Source organism: Oryctolagus cuniculus, chromosome 2 (assembly GCF_964237555.1).
Source record: "Oryctolagus cuniculus chromosome 2, mOryCun1.1, whole genome shotgun sequence".
NCBI classification, from domain to species: Eukaryota; Metazoa; Chordata; class Mammalia; order Lagomorpha; family Leporidae; genus Oryctolagus; species Oryctolagus cuniculus.
The window spans coordinates 793,252-810,658 of record NC_091433.1 but is presented as its reverse complement, the minus strand read 5'-3'; the positions used below and the strand labels follow the sequence as shown (position 1 = coordinate 810,658).

At 58.3% G+C, this 17,407-nt stretch overlaps 1 protein-coding gene across 5 annotated transcripts in view; it reads right to left on the bottom strand.

Moving 5' to 3' along the window:
- The window catches only part of NSD2 (nuclear receptor binding SET domain protein 2), a 98,317-nt gene that overhangs the window by 9,695 nt on the left and 71,215 nt on the right, over positions 1-17,407 (bottom strand). For 3 of the 5 annotated variants that reach the window (XM_070067968.1, XM_070067969.1, XM_070067970.1), the window contains 9 exons: positions 13,800-13,931; positions 12,947-13,070; positions 11,514-11,714; positions 10,392-10,571; positions 9,672-9,828; positions 9,344-9,549; positions 8,145-8,248; positions 6,166-6,435; positions 4,819-4,935 (listed from right to left, as the gene is read on the bottom strand). In XM_070067968.1, the coding sequence (XP_069924069.1) occupies positions 4,819-4,935; positions 6,166-6,435; positions 8,145-8,248; positions 9,344-9,549; positions 9,672-9,828; positions 10,392-10,571; positions 11,514-11,714; positions 12,947-13,070; positions 13,800-13,931 (1,491 nt within the window). Of the gene's footprint in view, positions 1-4,818; positions 4,936-6,165; positions 6,436-8,144; positions 8,249-9,343; positions 9,550-9,671; positions 9,829-10,391; positions 10,572-11,513; positions 11,715-12,946; positions 13,071-13,799; positions 13,932-17,407 lie in introns of those variants that run through there. The other 2 variants (XM_070067971.1, XR_011386168.1) reach the window with 2 other exon arrangements.

Here is a 17,407-nt window from a genome sequence, read left to right as displayed (position 1 = left end):
TGTTGGGGGCAGGTAAGGGGGGACATCTGGACTGGGAGGTCTGGGTGTGCACCCTGACTCAGATGCCCACTCTGCAGGCCTGGGATGGTGCAAGTGCATGGGTCCCTGCCACCCACGGGGCAGGCCTAGACTGAGCTCCCGGAGCCTGGCTCCAGCCTGGCTCAGCCCTGGACATTCTACCTATCTGGGGAGTGACCCAGAGGCTGCAGGATCTCTCCTGGAGCTCACGCTGAACTGTGCTTTGTAAACGTTTACGTGGGACTGGTCTTTGTTTTGCAGGAATACATGCGTAGAGACTGCTTCGATGTTTCTCACAAATCACAGGTCTGTCTTTGCTCCAGACACCAGGTGAAACCGCATCTAAGACCAGCTCTGTCAGAGGCTGCACTTGGCATTCCTTAGAACACACAAGCAGTTCAAATTTAGACTCCAAAATCCAGTGAGGCACAGGCCTAGGGCCCCGTTGCCTCTCACCCCCGACGAATGGGAGTCGAGTCACTGCCTCCTGGGGCCACCACTGCCCTCCACGGGGGTCAGCACAGGAGCTGCAGCTCTGCTGACCACCAGACTCTGAGCAGGCCTCGCTGCTGCTCCCACAGGAAGGCGAGAACGCAAGCCCCCATCTGTTTCACGCCCGTGCCCCCACGGAGCTGGTGCTCTTGCCGCTCCCAGCTTGCCTGCTCCAACATTAGAGAGCTTTTCTGGGGCCCTGGCAATGTGGCATAGTTGGTAAAGCCACTGCCTGCAGTGCCAGCATCCCATATGGGCATCAGTTCGCGTCCTGGCAGCTCCACTTCCTATCCAGCTCTCTGCTGTGGCCTGGGAAAGCAGTAGAAGATGGCCCAGGTCCTTGGGCCTCTGCACCCACGTGGGAGACCTGGAAGAAGCTCGTGGTTCCTGGCTTCAGATCAGCACAGCTCTGGCCATTGTGGGAGTGAACCAGCTGGACAGAAGGTCGGTCTCTCTCTCTCTCTCTCTGCCTGTCTGTAATTCTGCCTTTCAAATAAACAAATATCTTAAAACAAAAACCAGAGAGCTTTTCTGGGAGTCCCCACTGGAGCGTGGTTAGGTCAGAGGCCCTGTTCCCCTCCACGGCTGTGGGGGCCAGGTCCTGAGGGTGGCGTGCTGCAGGCAGGAGGCTGTCCACCGCTCAGCTGCACTGCCCACACCTTCTACGCCATTTCTTTATTTTAGAAATCTATTATTTTTAAATGTACTTGAAAGGCAGAGGGACAGAGACGGATAAAGATCTCCCCTCCACGGATTCCGCATGTGCTCACAGCAGCAGGGCCTGTGCAGGAGCCCAGAACTCAGTCAGGCAAGGACCCAGCACCTGAGGGTCACTTGATGCCTTCCAGGGAGCACTCAGCAGGAAGCTGGAACTGGAGGGCAACTGAGACTCAAACCCAGGCACTGACATGGAACGCGCATGTCTTAGGTGGCACCTTACTCCCTGTGCCAAGTGCTCACCCTAAACACACACGTGCGTGCACACACGTACACATACGCACATACCCACGCAGACACAGATGCACACGCATGCATATGCACACGTACACACACGTTGTTTGGTTCTCTGAGTCTTCAGTATTAACACAGGACCCTGTACACATCACAGGCACATTCTCCCGCACAGCTGAGAAATCTAACTTTAGCAGTAGCTTCCAGTCCCAATTAGGACCTCCCCCACTGTCCCACAGCCCCGCATCCCTCACAGCCCATATCGCGTCCCTCACAGCCACGTCACGTCCCTCACAGCCCATGTCACGTCCCTCACAGCCCATATCGCGTCCCTCACAGCCTCGTCACGTCCCTCACAGCCTCGTCACGTCCCTCACAGCCACGTCACGTCCCTCACAGCCACGTCACGTCCCTCACAGTCACGTCACGTCCCTCACAGCCCAGTCACGTCCCTCACAGCCTCGTCACGTCCCTCACAGTCCACGTCACGTCCCTCACAGCCACATCACGTCCCTCACAGTCACGTCACGTCCCTCACAGCCTCGTCACGTCCCTCATAGCCCACATCACGTCCCTCACAGTCCACGTCACGTCCCTCACAGCCACGTCACGTCCCTCACAGCCCACATCACGTCCCTCACAGTCACGTCACGTCCCTCACAGCCACGTCACGTCCCTCACAGCCACGTCACGTCCCTCACAGCCACGTCACGTCCCTCACAGTCACGTCACGTCCCTCACAGCCTCGTCACGTCCCTCACAGCCCACGTCACGTCCCTCACAGCCACATCACGTCCCTCACAGTCACGTCACGTCCCTCACAGCCACGTCACGTCCCTCACAGTCACGTCACGTCCCTCACAGCCCAGTCACGTCCCTCACAGCCTCGTCACGTCCCTCACAGCCACGTCACGTCCCTCACAGCCACGTCACGTCCCTCACAGCCACGTCACGTCCCTCACAGCCACGTCACGTCCCTCACAGTCACGTCACGTCCCTCACAGCCACGTCACGTCCCTCACAGCCACGTCACGTCCCTCACAGCCTCGTCACGTCCCTCACAGCCTCGTCACGTCCCTCACAGCCACGTCACGTCCCTCACAGCCACGTCACGTCCCTCACAGTCCACGTCACGTCCCTCACAGTCCACGTCACGTCCCTCACAGCCTCGTCACGTCCCTCACAGTCCACGTCACGTCCCTCACAGCCACGTCACGTCCCTCACAGCCCATATCGCGTCCCTCACAGCCACGTCGCGTCCCTCACAGCCACGTCACGTCCCTCACAGCCCATATCGCGTCCCTCACAGCCACATCACGTCCCTCACAGCCACGTCACGTCCCTCACAGTCACGTCACGTCCCTCACAGCCACGTCACGTCCCTCACAGCCACGTCACGTCCCTCACAGCCTCGTCACGTCCCTCACAGCCTCGTCACGTCCCTCACAGCCACGTCACGTCCCTCACAGCCACGTCACGTCCCTCACAGTCCACGTCACGTCCCTCACAGTCCACGTCACGTCCCTCACAGCCTCGTCACGTCCCTCACAGTCCACGTCACGTCCCTCACAGTCACGTCACATCCCTCACAGCCTCGTCACGTCCCTCACAGTCCACGTCACGTCCCTCACAGCCACGTCACGTCCCTCACAGCCTCGTCACGTCCCTCACAGTCCACGTCACGTCCCTCACAGTCCACGTCACGTCCCTCACAGTCACGTCACGTCCCTCACAGCCTCGTCACGTCCCTCACAGCCACGTCACGTCCCTCACAGCCTCGTCACGTCCCTCACAGCCTCGTCACGTCCCTCACAGCCACGTCATGTTCCTCACAGCCACGTCACGTCCCTCACAGCCACGTCATGTTCCTCACAGCCACGTCACGTCCCTCACAGCCACGTCACGTCCCTCACAGCCTCGTCACGTCCCTCACAGCCCATGTCACATCCCTCACAGCCACGTCACGTCCCTCACAGCCTCGTCACGTCCCTCACAGCCCATGTCACGTCCCTCACAGCCTTGTCACGTCCCTCACAGCCACGTCACGTCCCTCACAGTCCACGTCACGTCCCTCAGTCACGTCACGTCCCTCACAGTCCACGTCACGTCCCTCACAGTCACGTCACGTCCCTCACAGCCACGTCACGTCCCTCACAGCCCACGTCGCGTCCCTCACAGCCTCGTCACGTCCCTCACAGCCTCGTCACGTCCCTCACAGTCACGTCACGTCCCTCACAGTCACGTCACGTCCCTCACAGCCACGTCACGTCCCTCACAGCCTCGTCACGTCCCTCACAGCCACGTCACGTCCCTCACAGCCTCGTCACGTCCCTCACAGCCTCGTCACGTCCCTCACAGCCACGTCACGTTCCTCACAGCCACGTCACGTCCCTCACAGCCACGTCACGTCCCTCACAGCCACGTCACGTCCCTCACAGCCACGTCACGTCCCTCACAGCCTCGTCACGTCCCTCACAGCCCATGTCACATCCCTCACAGCCACGTCACGTCCCTCACAGCCTCGTCACGTCCCTCACAGCCCATGTCACGTCCCTCACAGCCTTGTCACGTCCCTCACAGCCACGTCACGTCCCTCACAGTCCACGTCACGTCCCTCAGTCACGTCACGTCCCTCACAGTCCACGTCACGTCCCTCACAGTCACGTCACGTCCCTCACAGCCACGTCACGTCCCTCACAGCCCACGTCGCGTCCCTCACAGCCTCGTCACGTCCCTCACAGTCACGTCATGTCCCTCACAGCCCATATCACGTCCCTCACAGCCCACGTCACGTCCCTCACAGCCCACATCCCTCACAGCCTCGTCACGTCCCTCACAGTCCACGTCACGTCCCTCACAGTCACGTCACGTCCCTCACAGCCCACGTCACGTCCCTCACAGCCCACATCCCTCACAGCCCCACATCCAATTCAGGTTCTGACCAAGCAGAACACGTTACCTCTGGTCCTTTGTGACCCTGTCCTCACTGAAGGGTCTGGACCCCAAATCTTACAGCAAATAACACAAAGCCAACAGTCACCTCTGGTGGGCTCCACTGGCCACAGGTGCCCCACCCCCAAAGTGGGGAGCACAGCTTTCTCAGGGTTCAACCAGCATGGCCCATGGACATTCCTATTTCCACACAGCTCTCTCTGGATCTAGTCACCACTTCCTGTGTTCTGTGAAGACTGAGCCCTGCAATCTTTCCACACACCATTGTGAACCCGCTACTCTCTCAACTCCGGCCTCCAGGGGGCTGCTGACAGAGGGAAAGGTGGACACGGGACACAACGTCACCACAGGGCAGGACACGGCCTCCCCACATCCAGGACACGGTGAAGATGCACCTGGCGTTACCTTGTCGATAGTGAGCATGTAGAAGTGAGTGATGTCATTCTCGTGTGCGTGTTTGATCCTTGCCATGCACTCCTCTTCGTCAATCAGCTCACCCACGTACTCGTTAACAAACTCTCCCTGGAAAGCAGAGAAGCGTGGTGAGCGCGGGGCGTCCTGACCACGGCTCGGCAGGGAGCTGCAGACGCCACGCCAGCCAGCCAGAACAGCGACTTCCGACTCCCAAGACCAGGCGGGCAGGGCCGGCGCAGTTCTCGTTATGCGGCCCCTCTCCTCAGGACTCGGGAATGGAAGTCTCTGTGGAAAACCTACCCAAACATTCGTAAAGTGGCAACATTTCTCTCTCCAAGAGCACTTCCTGACAACGGAGCATCCACACAGCTCCGTCACCAAGAGCCTGACGGCCACCCAGCCAGAGTGCCCATCACGGCAGGCAGAGGAGCAAGGCTGCGCGGGTTTTTAAATTTTGTTTTTTGTTTTTTTTTTTTTTTTGACAGGCAGAGTGGACAGTGAGAGAGAGAGAGAGAGAGAGAAAGGTCTTCCTTTGCCGTTGGTTCACCCTCCAGTGGCCGCCGCAGCTGGCGCACCGCGCTGATCCGATGGCAGGAGCCAGGTGCTTCTCCTGGTCTCCCATGGGGTGCAGGGCCCAAGGACCTGAGCCATCCTCCACTGCACTCCCGGGCCACAGCAGAGAGCTGGCCTGGAAGAGGGGTAACCGGGACAGAATCCGGCACCCCGACCGGGACTAGAACCCGGTGTGCCGGTGCCGCAAGGCAGAGGATTAACCTAGTGAGCCGCGGCGCCGGCCTGCCTCGGGTATTTCTAAGCAGCCTTTTCCATCTGGGCTGGGCCTGGCACCAGGGCTCATTCCCTGTGCTGTCAACCCGTGGGTCTGAGACCACCCAACCTGAGGCAAGGCCAAACCACAGCAGCGCCGAGCTGCAGCGAGCCGAGCGGCTCCACCTGTCTGCTTACGTAGCGATGCCCCGGCCATGCGTCTGAGGCTGGAGATGGGGCTTCCTAACGAGTCTGCCCTAGCCTGTGCCAGGACTGCCCGCACCTGCTGAGCAGGGGGCTCTTCTCCAAGGAAAGCAGTCGCCATTTCACAAAACCTTTTACTTCAGAAAAGCAACCATGGAAACCCTGACTCACTGCTTGCTTTAAGGGAATTTATACATTTTGACTTTGATACTTCTTCCTGTGACATCTTAACATTTAATTGTAGTGAATTCAATTCAAAAACATGGTTAAAAACACCCTTCTCACATGAACGCGAAACCACAAGCACACGGAAGTCCAGGCCACCAGAGAGCTGTAATTTCCTGGAACAGGGAGGGGCGGGGCACGCACCTTTCTGATGTCCCTCTTGGCCACCAGGCCCCAGCCTTTGCCGTCTGTCTTGATGATTTTGGTCTCTGGGTACTGGCGTTTGGTGAAGCACTGGTTCTGGCAGTGCTCGCCCGCGGGGCACACCTGCGGGTGGCACTCGAACATCAGCATCCTGTTCAGGCACTCGGAGTCCAGGCCGCAGGGGTTCTCGTCGGTGGGCTTGCAGTTGCACTTGGGGATTTCAGAGATATCCGCCGTATAGATCTGCACTTTCCCATAGGGCTTGTTCACCTGCAGGGAGGAAGCGTCTTGGCCCACACAGGCACAGCCTCGCGGACCCCCGTACGCCCCGAGGCGCTCTGGGACACACACAGCGACCCCAGCACAGCAGGCAGAGGGTCAACCCCTGACCTGGGAGCTTTACAACAGGGCAGGAGGCAGCACTGCATTAAGCCACTGCCTGCAACACCACCGTCCCACATTGCAGCTCGAGTCCCCGCTGCTCCACTTCCAGGCCAGCTCCCTGCTAACACACCTAGGGAAGGCAGCAGAGGATGGCCCAAGTCCCTGGGCCCCAGTCACTCATGTGGGAGGCCCGGATGGAGTTCCTCTTGGCTCCTGGTTTTGACCTGGCCCAGCCCTGGCCATTGCAGTCATTTGGGAGTGAATCAGCAGATGGAAGATCTGATCTCCCTGCCTCTGTCTCTCCTTCTGTCACTCTGCTTTTCAAATGAATAAATCTTTAAAGAGAGAGAGAACACGAACGTGGGACTGCTGTGTGAGGGCCTCATTCCAGGACCCGCTCTGTTACCTGCTTGTGCTCCTGACTTCTGAGAGCGGGCTGACCCTGGCCTGTGCCCACCGCGACGGGCAGGGCAGGGGTCGCAGAGGCTGCAGCCGCACACCTCTGACCCTCCCGGCACTAAGCACCCACAGTGGCCACACAGGAGGCCGTCCAGGGAGGCAGAAGTGAGCAGGAGGCTTACTATTAACAGAGGGACACGCAAATAAAATGCAGTAGAGAGAACAGAGAGAAATCAAGCAGAAATTGACAACTTAAGGGAAGATGTAAAAGACACCCTTTTGTGCCCACAACAGCCAGGGCTGGGCCAAGCAGAAGCCAGGAGCCAGGAACTCCATCCGGGTCTCCCACTTGGGTGCCCACGTGGGGCCCAAGCAACTGGGCCATCATCTGCCGCCTTCCTAGGCACCTCAGCAGGAAGCTGGACAGGAAGTGGAGCAGCCAGGACTCAACCCAGTGCTCCAACTTGGGATTCGAGTGTCCCAAGCCGTGGCTTAACCTGCTGAGCCACAACAAAGATTCCCTTTTCACTGCTGTGAAACAGAGACACCTCAGAGAACAGTCTGGAAATGCTCCCCAAGATCTAAAAGTTTCACGCTGTGTAACCGTTTGGGGACTCAGTTCCTAAGAAAATATTAAATACAGAGGAACAGAAATTATTTTCTTTACATACAAACATACCAAGTACAGCCAGATTTCAGAAGCACATATGGAGCACACGTGTGTGGAAAGGCGGCCAACACAGGCCACTCTGAGGAGAGGCACGAGGTGCCCAGCGCATGTGCCTGGCACACCTCCTCCCGGTGTGGACACCGGCTCTGCCAGGGCCCTGGGCCCCATAGTCAGCCCAGGACACACAAGAGCGCCCTGGACCGTCCCCGCCCTGTGCTCCGAGGAAGGAGGGTCCTCGTGCCTCACTGGCTCCAGCCGAGGGAGCAGGCTGGTTTCCTCCTCCCCGGGCTTGTCTGGTGTGGGTGACAGCAGGGCCTACCCCAGCCCTGCCCGGACTCCTAGCATGAGCGTCACACTCTGAGGCAAACAATGAGCCTGCACGGTCACCCTCGTGTGAGGAGGATACCTCAGCACAGCTGCCACTGCCGGCGCACACCAGTCCTCTCAAACCGTCCGTGGACTTGAGGACCATGCACTCACACACACGCACACGCACACACACGCAACAGGAGCTCCCGCGGGTCACCTTGATGTGCTTGTAGGGCGGGGGCTTGCGCTCGCTCTCTTGTGTCTCTCGGGCCTCCCTCTGAAGCTTGACTTCCCGGAAGCGAGCCTCAGCCTCCTGCAGAGCTGCAACAGTCGGTGAAGGCAATCAGACTCCGGTCAGCACACTCACGCACACTTTGAGCTCCGTATTGTAATGGTTTATTACAGACTTTCACTGGCAATGGGATCTCTAAATCCAGAGGTTATGGCAAACCATGAAAGCTGCAAAATGCCCCGAGCAGACAATGCCTCACAGAGCTACAGGTCTCGGGGCTGCCCGGGGCTGGCTCAGCACAGAGAGCCCCAAGCTTCGCGTCTGTCCGCAGCCGAGCGCGAGCGCAGGCGCGAGGCCCAGGACTCACCGTCCGAAGACAGAAACAAACGAGAGGCTCCAGGCACAGCAGGGGCAGCACAGATCATGAAGTCAGCCGGAAGTCAATGCCCGGGTCTGCCTGAGCTGGGCCACTGGCGGTCATTGACCACGCATGACCACAGTGTGCCCACGGCCGCCTACTGAGTGCGTGAGGCCACCTCCATCCTTCCTGAGACCTCCGAGGACACCGTGTGCCAAGGAGCCCACGGACAGGGACGACTCAGGTAGCTCAGTACAGCCTGTGGGGTCCCTGGCAGCATTCCAGGTGTGGACCCCTGCCCACCACAGCACGGCACAACTGGCTGATGGCTCCAGCCTCCTCCCTCCCTGCCCCCTCAAGTGAACTGCAGCTCTGCCAGCAAGGCAGCCGGGGTCCCACCTCTCCCCTGCGGCTGGGGCCCGCACTAACTGCACAGTGCTCTGCCTGCCTGCCCGTCCCCAGTGCCCAGCTGCAGGCAGACGTGAGCTGCCCGGAGAACGTGCACAGACCTAAGCGGAAAACGTCTCTCCCCACGTGCACGTTCACAAAGGCAAGCTCACAGAGTGAGTCAGCACTGAAAATAACCTAAAACGGCCTGCTACCTGCTAATGGAACTCTAGAAAGGTATTAACTGCCGCGTCTTTTCCTGTGCCTCACACACAAGTCAGTCAGAAAACTGGTTTTCTAACGGAGAATGACAGACAGAGTGGTTAGTTCACATTTCCACAGAGGTCAACTCCAAGCAGCAGAAACGAGTCACAGAAGACGCACAGAGAACACGAGAACACACGCGCACGAGTGCCCACCGCGCCCCCGATCTCCGTACCGTTTTTGAAGACTCTTCCAATCCCTCTGACCCCCTGGTAGCGGCTGCCCCGGTCCCCCTCCATGTACGGGAATACTCGCGCCTGATGCGTCCAGTAATAATCTTTAGACCCAAAGAAAAACACAGGGAATTCTCCAATCTCGTGCTTCATTTTCTGAATATTTGGGGGAACATTTTTGGGATGGCAAACTTCTGCCGGCCACCATCTATTATAAATATTAAAAACAGGGTTCATAGATTCCTCAGACAGCGACAGTAACTGCAACACTGCAAGTAAAGTGAAACGCGCACGTGTGAACACAGACAGACGCGGGCTCTGTTCGCACACCTGTAGTTCCCCAGCTTAACCCAAATGATGTCCTGGAAGTGCAGCCTCTTCCCTGCCCTGCAGTCATTGCAGAACCAGCTGCCGTCGGGCATGTCGATGTTCAGGCAGTCGGGGTGGAAGGCGGCCGGGCAGGACTCACAGCACAGCAGGCTGCCGCCTGCAACGGGAGGGTGGGCGGGCTCAGCTGGCGGCTGCTGCACACAGACCACCTCGGCCTTCGTTCTAAAACAGCAGTCCGCTCCTTATCACCGAGGTAATACTACACATGGTGAAATGCTACGGTTCATTTACAAACACGGGACTGGCCTTACGAATCACAGTTAACTCAGAAACACGGCTCAGCCACTGCTTGCAAGGCTGGCACCCCGTATCGAAGCGCCGGTTCCACCCCCAGCACTTCTGCCTCTGATCCAGCCTCCTGCCCGTGTGCTTAGCAGAGCAGCAGATGAGGGTCCCAGTGCTTGGGCCCCTGCCAGCTCTGGAGATCTGGATGGAGCTCCTGGCTATCAGCCCTGACCACTGTGGCCATTTGGGGAGTGAACCAGCAGGTACATGGAAGATCTCTCTCTGATGCTTCGCCTCTCAAATAGATAGATACACTTTAAAAACAGACAGACAGATACACTACGTGAAACTGTGGACCACCAAGTGTGGGGACATGGAAGACTCTGGTCAGTAAGCGAGCTGGTCCCTGGCCCAGGGGCCAGCCCAGGCCCTCACCTTTGGAGCACACGAAGCACCAGCTCACGTTGACGTGGGCGTGGTGCCTCTTCCCCTTCCGAGCAGTGAAGTGGCCCGTGCAGATGATGCTGTGGGAGGCGATCACCGCGCAGCCGGCTGCCAGGCAGGCGTCCCCTCCGTGATAGGCGACGGGGCAGCGCACACATCGCATCATTTTACCTGCAGACACAGACGCCCACCTGAGACACCTGACACTGCCGGCTCCCAGCACCAGCAACGGCTGAGCCTGCACACGACTGGGGACTCAGGGAGGAAATAAATCTGAAACGTTTTATGAGACGTCTTCATGAAGGCAGAGATGCTTCCAAACGTCTGAGAAAACGGACGAGCATCACAGCCGACCAGTGCTGGAGTTGGGCACGCCAGCAGCAGCTTCCCCAAACCTCCCAGAACTGCCCAGCACCTGGTGGAGAGCCTCCGGCGTCAGAAAGCGTCAGCCATCCTCCGTCCCACACACCAGAGAGGAAGCAAGGCAGATGCAACGCCATCTTACAATGTCTTTCTCACGTGAACAGCCATTAAAACCAGAATGAATATAACCTATCAAAATGGTCCAAGGGCTGGCACCGTGGCTCACTAAGCTAATCCTCCGCCTGTGGCGCCGGCACACCTGGTTCTAGTCCCGGTTGGTGCGCTGGATTCTGTCCCGGTTGCCCCTCTTCCAGTCCAGCTCTCTGCTGTGGCCCGGGAGTGTAGTGGAGGATGGCCCAAGTGCTTGGGCCCTGCACCCCATGGGAGACCAGGAGGAAGCACCTGGCTCCTGCCATCGGATCAGCGCAGCGCACCGGCCACAGCGGCCATTTTGGGGGGTGAACCAACGGAAGGAAGACCTTTCTGTCTCTCTCTCTAACTCTGCCTGTCAAAAAAAAAAAAAAAAGAAAAAAAAAAAAAGGTTCAAAGGCTGCCCCTCTCTTAACACTAAGAATTTTTAAGGTTACATCGAGGATAGGAAAGAAGGGAGAATGAGGACAGCTCTCGCATCCAAGAAAAACCCAAACTCGGCCCCATGCCAAGTCAGCGAAGGAGCAGCATGGGCCTCCCACGGCAGCTGAGCGTCAGGTGACCCTGGCAGAGAGCCGGCGAGGCCGCTGCGTCCGTTACCTTTCGAGGGCCTTGGGCCGGACGGGTTGGAAGCGTGGCAGCTTACACAGCTGTGCAGAGGGCAGCGGAAGCCCCGGCTCTCAAACACCGTGAGAGGGTACTTTCTCACGCAAGCTTCATGGTAGAACTTCCCACACTGGGTCACGACGCAGCGCTTGACATCCGTCTTGCTCTCCTTGCACACGAAGCACGAGTGCACCCCTAACGCGCAGGCGGAGAGAGGGTGGGGAGACAACTTCAATAACGGGAACTCAACTTCTGCTCACGCGACCAGCTCCGCTCTGGAGGCAGCCTGCGCTCTCTTCCCGGCCTGACGCGGGCAGCGTTCTTCAGGGAGTCCAGCCAAGGGGAGGCCGCCCTCACTGGCACCACCCCTCCCAAGAAAGGCGCTCCCTCCTGAGTGCAGCTTACCCAAGCAGACACACAGCCAGAGCGGCGCTGCAGCCAGCTGCTTCTGCCCTTGGGACCCGTTCTGAGAAGCCAGGAGACTGCTCAGGCCTGGCAGGTGGACGGGGGGCCGTGGCTGTGCAGCCTGTCCGCCTGTCTTGGCTCAGGGCGTGTGTGAGGACAGCCAGACCCGGCAGGTGGACGTGTGTGTATGTGATGTGTGTGGTGTGTGTGTGGCTGTGCAGCCCGTCTGCCTGTCTTGGCTCAGGGCGTGTGTGAGGACAGCCAGACCCGGCAGGTGGACGTGTGTGTGTGGGTGTGTGTGTGATGTGTGAGAGTGTGTGGCTGTGCAGCCTGTCCGCCTGTCTTGGCTCAGGGCGTGTGTGAGGACAGCCAGACCCGGCAGGTGGACGTGTGTGTGTGTGTGTGTGGCTGTGCAGCCTGTCTGCCTGTCTTGGCTCAGGGCGTGTGTGAGGACAGCCAGACCCGGCAGGTGGACGTGTGTCTGTGTGTGTGGTGTGTGTGTGTGGCTGTGCAGCCTGTCTGCCTGTCTTGGCTCAGGGCGTGTGTGAGGACAGGCAGACCCGGCAGGTGGACGTGTGTGTGTGTGTGTGGTTGTGCAGCCTGTCCGCCTGTCTTGGCTCAGGGCGTGTGTGAGGACAGCCAGACCCGGCAGGTGGACGTGTGTATGTGGGTGTGTGTGTGGTTGTGCAGCCTGTCCGCCTGTCTTGGCTCAGGGCGTGTGTGAGGACAGCCAGACCCGGCAGGTGGACGTGTGTGTGTGTGGGTGTGTGTGTGGCTGTGCAGCCTGTCCGCCTGTCTTGGCTCAGGGCGTGTGTGAGGACAGCCAGACCCCTCGGGTCAGCTCACAGCTGTTCTTTCTGCTGGAGCGGAAGCTCACACTGACGCTGTCTTCCTGTGAACTTCCGTGTCTGCGGGAAGGAGCGGCAGAACTCCAGCCTGGGACGGGTCGCGGCACACTGGGAGGAGGGGGAGCCTGCCCTGACCCGCCCCACCCCATGACCTGCCTCAGTTGCAGCACTTGCCTGAGGCACACTCGCTGCAGGTAAACCTCCCTTCTGGTCTCCTGGAGAGCCCGAGGCAGGCCAGGTGGAACGCGCCACAGCAGGGGCCTTCGCACAGCAGCAGGCTGCCCGTCTTCTCACACAGCTGCGACAGGGACAGAAAGGGCGGCATCAGGAGTGCCCTGCACCTTTCCTGGGTGCAGGTGACACTGACTGTTTCCAGCCGCGGAAAACCCCACTCTGTCACTCAGAGAAACAAGCGTCTGTGGGTAATGAACAGTGTCAGGCAGAAATCGGAGGGCAGCACAAGCTCACAGACACCGTGAGCTAGCAGTGCCTTGCACAGGTGTGCACTTCCCACAGCAAGCAAGGATGACAACCAGGGCGGAAAGGACCAGCACAGCGCTGCAGGGACAGGCGGGGCACCGGGCCTGACGGGCACACTGAGGCAGAGACCAGTCGTGCCTGGCTGGTGACAGCGAGCGCTCCGCACACACCAACCGTACCACCCAGAAGCTCCAACTTGATCAGAGTCTTGAGGGTGGGACAGGGGCTGAGCAAGGTCGCTGTGCCAGGACACAGCCCAGGCCCTGGCTTCCAAGTCACCAAACCCGGCGTCACGGCTCCCACACCAGCATGGCCGCCCAGGGCCAGGCCGACGAGGTGTGTGTTCTAGCAGGGAGACGGAGACCTCAGCTCAGCTCCCGCCCTCTTCCACACAGGCCGCACTGATCATGTGAGACGCACCCCACGTGAGCTGGCAACGCTGCAGGCAACCTAACTCCCCCGGAGCAGGAACCATGAGTGGTGATGGGCACGGGGAAGGGTCTGGAGGAAGGAAGGGACGGCCAGGGCCCACGCTGCCTTGCCTCACCTGACACACGTACTCCTTCTTGGCGGCCACTCCGCGTTCAGACTTTTTAGATGAGACGGACACCTCTGTCTGTGTTTCGTCCGCACTTTCATACGGGGACTCTGAGGGCTCGTCTCCCGGACTGTCTGAGACCTGGAGATGAAGGAGGCGGGCCACAGTTCACTAGTCACAGAAGGACGTCACACACGGGCCCCGCCCCGCCTCCTCGCCCACGGGGTGCGCCGGCTGCACATCCTCCGCCCGTTGTGGCGATGAAACTTGTCGGCTGAGCGGTGCGGAGGGCTCAGAGTGGACTCTGCCCCACCGAGCACTGCATATACCTGTGTGCACGCCTATGCCTTACAGATGAGATCAGCTCACTCTGTGGCTCGGGGCCCAAGCGTCTCAGCCTTTCTTACCAACGCTCAGTCCAGCTAGTCTAAGACATACACGCTCACACTGAAAGACTAAAGGAAGCAAGGCGAAGCATCGAAGCGAAGGCTCCGTGAGGCGGCTGTGCCGTCACCACGCTGCAGGTGACAGCGGGCTCTTCCAGAAGGGGTTCCTTCACTGAGCGACTCGCACCCGCACACTGCCTGTTCTCTTCCCCCTCCTGTCGCCCGTCCCCCCATCCCTCCACCCCCAAGTACTTCACAGTCCCTCTCTCCCCCCCACCAGGAGAGCAAGGCAGGGAGAAGCAAGGCAAAATCCGCATGCCGTTGCTAACATTCGCATCTATGTAGGAGGCCCGGGAGCAGCTGTGGAAGTCGTGTACACGCGTGACCTGCAGGCGACCACAAAGACCATGCTAAAACCTCACCTCACACCCAGCGTTTCACCCACACCTGACAAGCTTTTTTTGCAAATGTTCACATGAAAAAAAAGCGGGAACCTTCTTTGTCTAGCTGCCACCTTGGGTGTCGTAAGGCGTTCGGTCTCTTCACTGCTGGGCAGGCCAGTGTTGGAAGTGGAACAGCGCCACAGCAGGAGCCACACCCCCGATCGCGGGCGTGTGTGCTCAAGTTGGCTGGCTGCCAGTGAACAAAAGCTGAAAGCTGGAACCGGGCCATACCAGAAAAGCAAAACCAAACCCCACCAGCAAATCTGACCAATCCTGTGGCCTCGTCAACGAGCCTTTTCCAGGTTTAGCTCATTGAAATTAGAGGGGATGATGGAAGAAAAACATGGACAAAAAGTAAACACAGGAGTCTTTGCAGACTTAAAATCAGCGCTCAGGTGGGCAGACTTCCCCAGGGCTCTCGCTGGTGCTGGCTGCTGACTCGGCAGGGACAGGCGCACGGGCCCTGTTCCTACTCACTAGACACAGCCGGCGAAAACACGAAGTCACAGAGAAGCAGCCAGTGAGACGGTCTTCTCACCTTCCCAGGAGGATGAACGCACATTAGAGCAGGGTCACGTTCAAGGTCACTGGGACTGCCATCCCTCACTGGTCAGCAGCCAGAAAGAGGCTCCGAGTGCAGCAGACTCAAGCACAAGCATTCATCAAACAGGGCAACAGGTCGGGGGAGGGGCGACGCTGAGAACTTGTGAGGGGAGACCGCAGTGGGCGCTGGAGGAGCCCGTCATCGGGAGCTGCTGGTCACTTGGCCTGGCCAGGGCCCTGCTTACAGAGCAGCCCTGTGGCCAGCAGAGGCTGACTTCTCTGACTGACGGAGGAGCCGAGGCCCACGGAAAGGGGCCTTCGTCACGGGCTCAGCAGAACAGAGCCCAGGGCTGTATTCGGCAAGCTCTGCTCTTCCCTTCACCTGGCTGGGACATTTAAAAGTTAACAAAAAAAAAAAAGAGTTCATGGAGAGGAAGACAGAAAACACAAACCAGTCCTGGGTTAGAGGAAGGAACAGCACCTTTTATTTAAGATTTACAGAAAAGTTAGCACGTTTCCACTTGGAGATATTCCTAAATTAACAAAGTCTGTTTGAGGAATAAACACTGAGTACATATTTTGAAGGGAAATATAAATGTTAACGACACACAGGAGTTCCGTTTCCTGATTGGGTCTGAGATCCACATACAGAACACAGACCTTACAATGTCACAGTCCATGGCACAGGTTGCACAAGATTCAGACCTTGATCCCACCACACCCCTTCCCCACGCCCGGACGGACCCCTAGCCACAGTCGGGAAGGATCCGACGGCGCTCCACTCAGAACCCCCGCAAGAAGAGCCAGGCGCGCCGCGGCACAGCGGGAGCTCCGCCTCCACGTGCACAGGTGCCGCCATTCGTGGAAGGGCACATTCACCTGTGCGGTCCCAACACAGTCCCAGAGCTCAGTCTAGGGCATCTACGCTCTATTCCGTATCCAATAGGATGCATTTGGAAAAAGAGAAGTGCAGTGACTCAAAGGACACAGACTGTCAAGAACTTCCCGGTGCTTCCCGCATCACCGAGGCCACGCTGGCGGCACCGATTCCCAAGCAGCTCAGTTCCTGACTTTGCAAGCTTCCTTGGGTTTGGAAACACTGCCTCCTCTCTACTCAGTGTGTGCGATACCAAGGCGCCTATTTGCCTCAGGAAGGACATTCCTCAGGGGCGGGGGACGCAGTCTCCTTGACACACCCCAGGGACTTTTCCAGAAGACATTACCGAACGTGAAATAGCCTAGTGAACGCATCCCAGCCAACTGCTAGAGACAACACCGCCGTCAGGGTGACTTACGTGACCTGCACAGGGCCCACCTGCTGTGACCACAGAGCAGCCCCTACTCTGCAGGGTGGTGCCACATACAACGACAAAACAAATCCCCTCACAGGTTGAATACTACATCAGTTTGAAATACAATTACAGACCTTGAACAGTAAATAGTTCTATAAAGCAACATTACTTCATGGTTAGGTTATGCTTCTGTAAAGGAAGGAGTGGTAACTAGAAGTATTTTCACACAGTGTTTGGATTTACAAACGACCAGAATCCTGTGCTCGGCAGATCTGACGAGCTGAAAATCCAACAACTCATCTCAGGTCTTCCATGTTGACATCACAGTGAAATACCAGAGTAGTGAAAATAACTTGCGAATAAGTCATTCATCTAAAGTATAATTCATGTAATTCTTATTAAAATGACCCTTCTAGGTAGCACAGACTAGAACCTCCCTACTGCCCCTCCATTCTAGGGTTAGGGCTGGGTGTGAGTCATCAAGAACACAAGCAATCTCGCTTCTCAGAACACAACTGTGCTTCACATTCATTTTCTAACCTGCGTGGGCTCTGTGTGGCCAGGCAGCCCCTGGCCAAGGGCAGCGAGAACAGAGCGACAGGCCGTGCCGCGGCTGCTCTCGACTCAACGCCTGCCCTTGCCAAAGGCAAAAGGAGCTCCAAAAGGTCCCGCCGACCCAACCTCGTCCCGGCTGTGTCCTCAGCAGTGGCTACCCTGGAGGGAGTGGGCTAGGGCCAGGCTTGGCACGGCTGGCTGGCTGCAGGCTACGGGCTGAGTTGCATCTGCAGGGGACTTGAAAAGGACGACACCGCTGCCTGCTTCCACCAAGCACACCGACCAGCACACCCTCTGGCCAGGCCAGAGCCCCTGCCTTCCTCTCCATCATTTCTTGAAAATACAATGTGCCTGGATGATTAGATACTCCAAAACATGGCCAGAGTTCATGCTGAAAG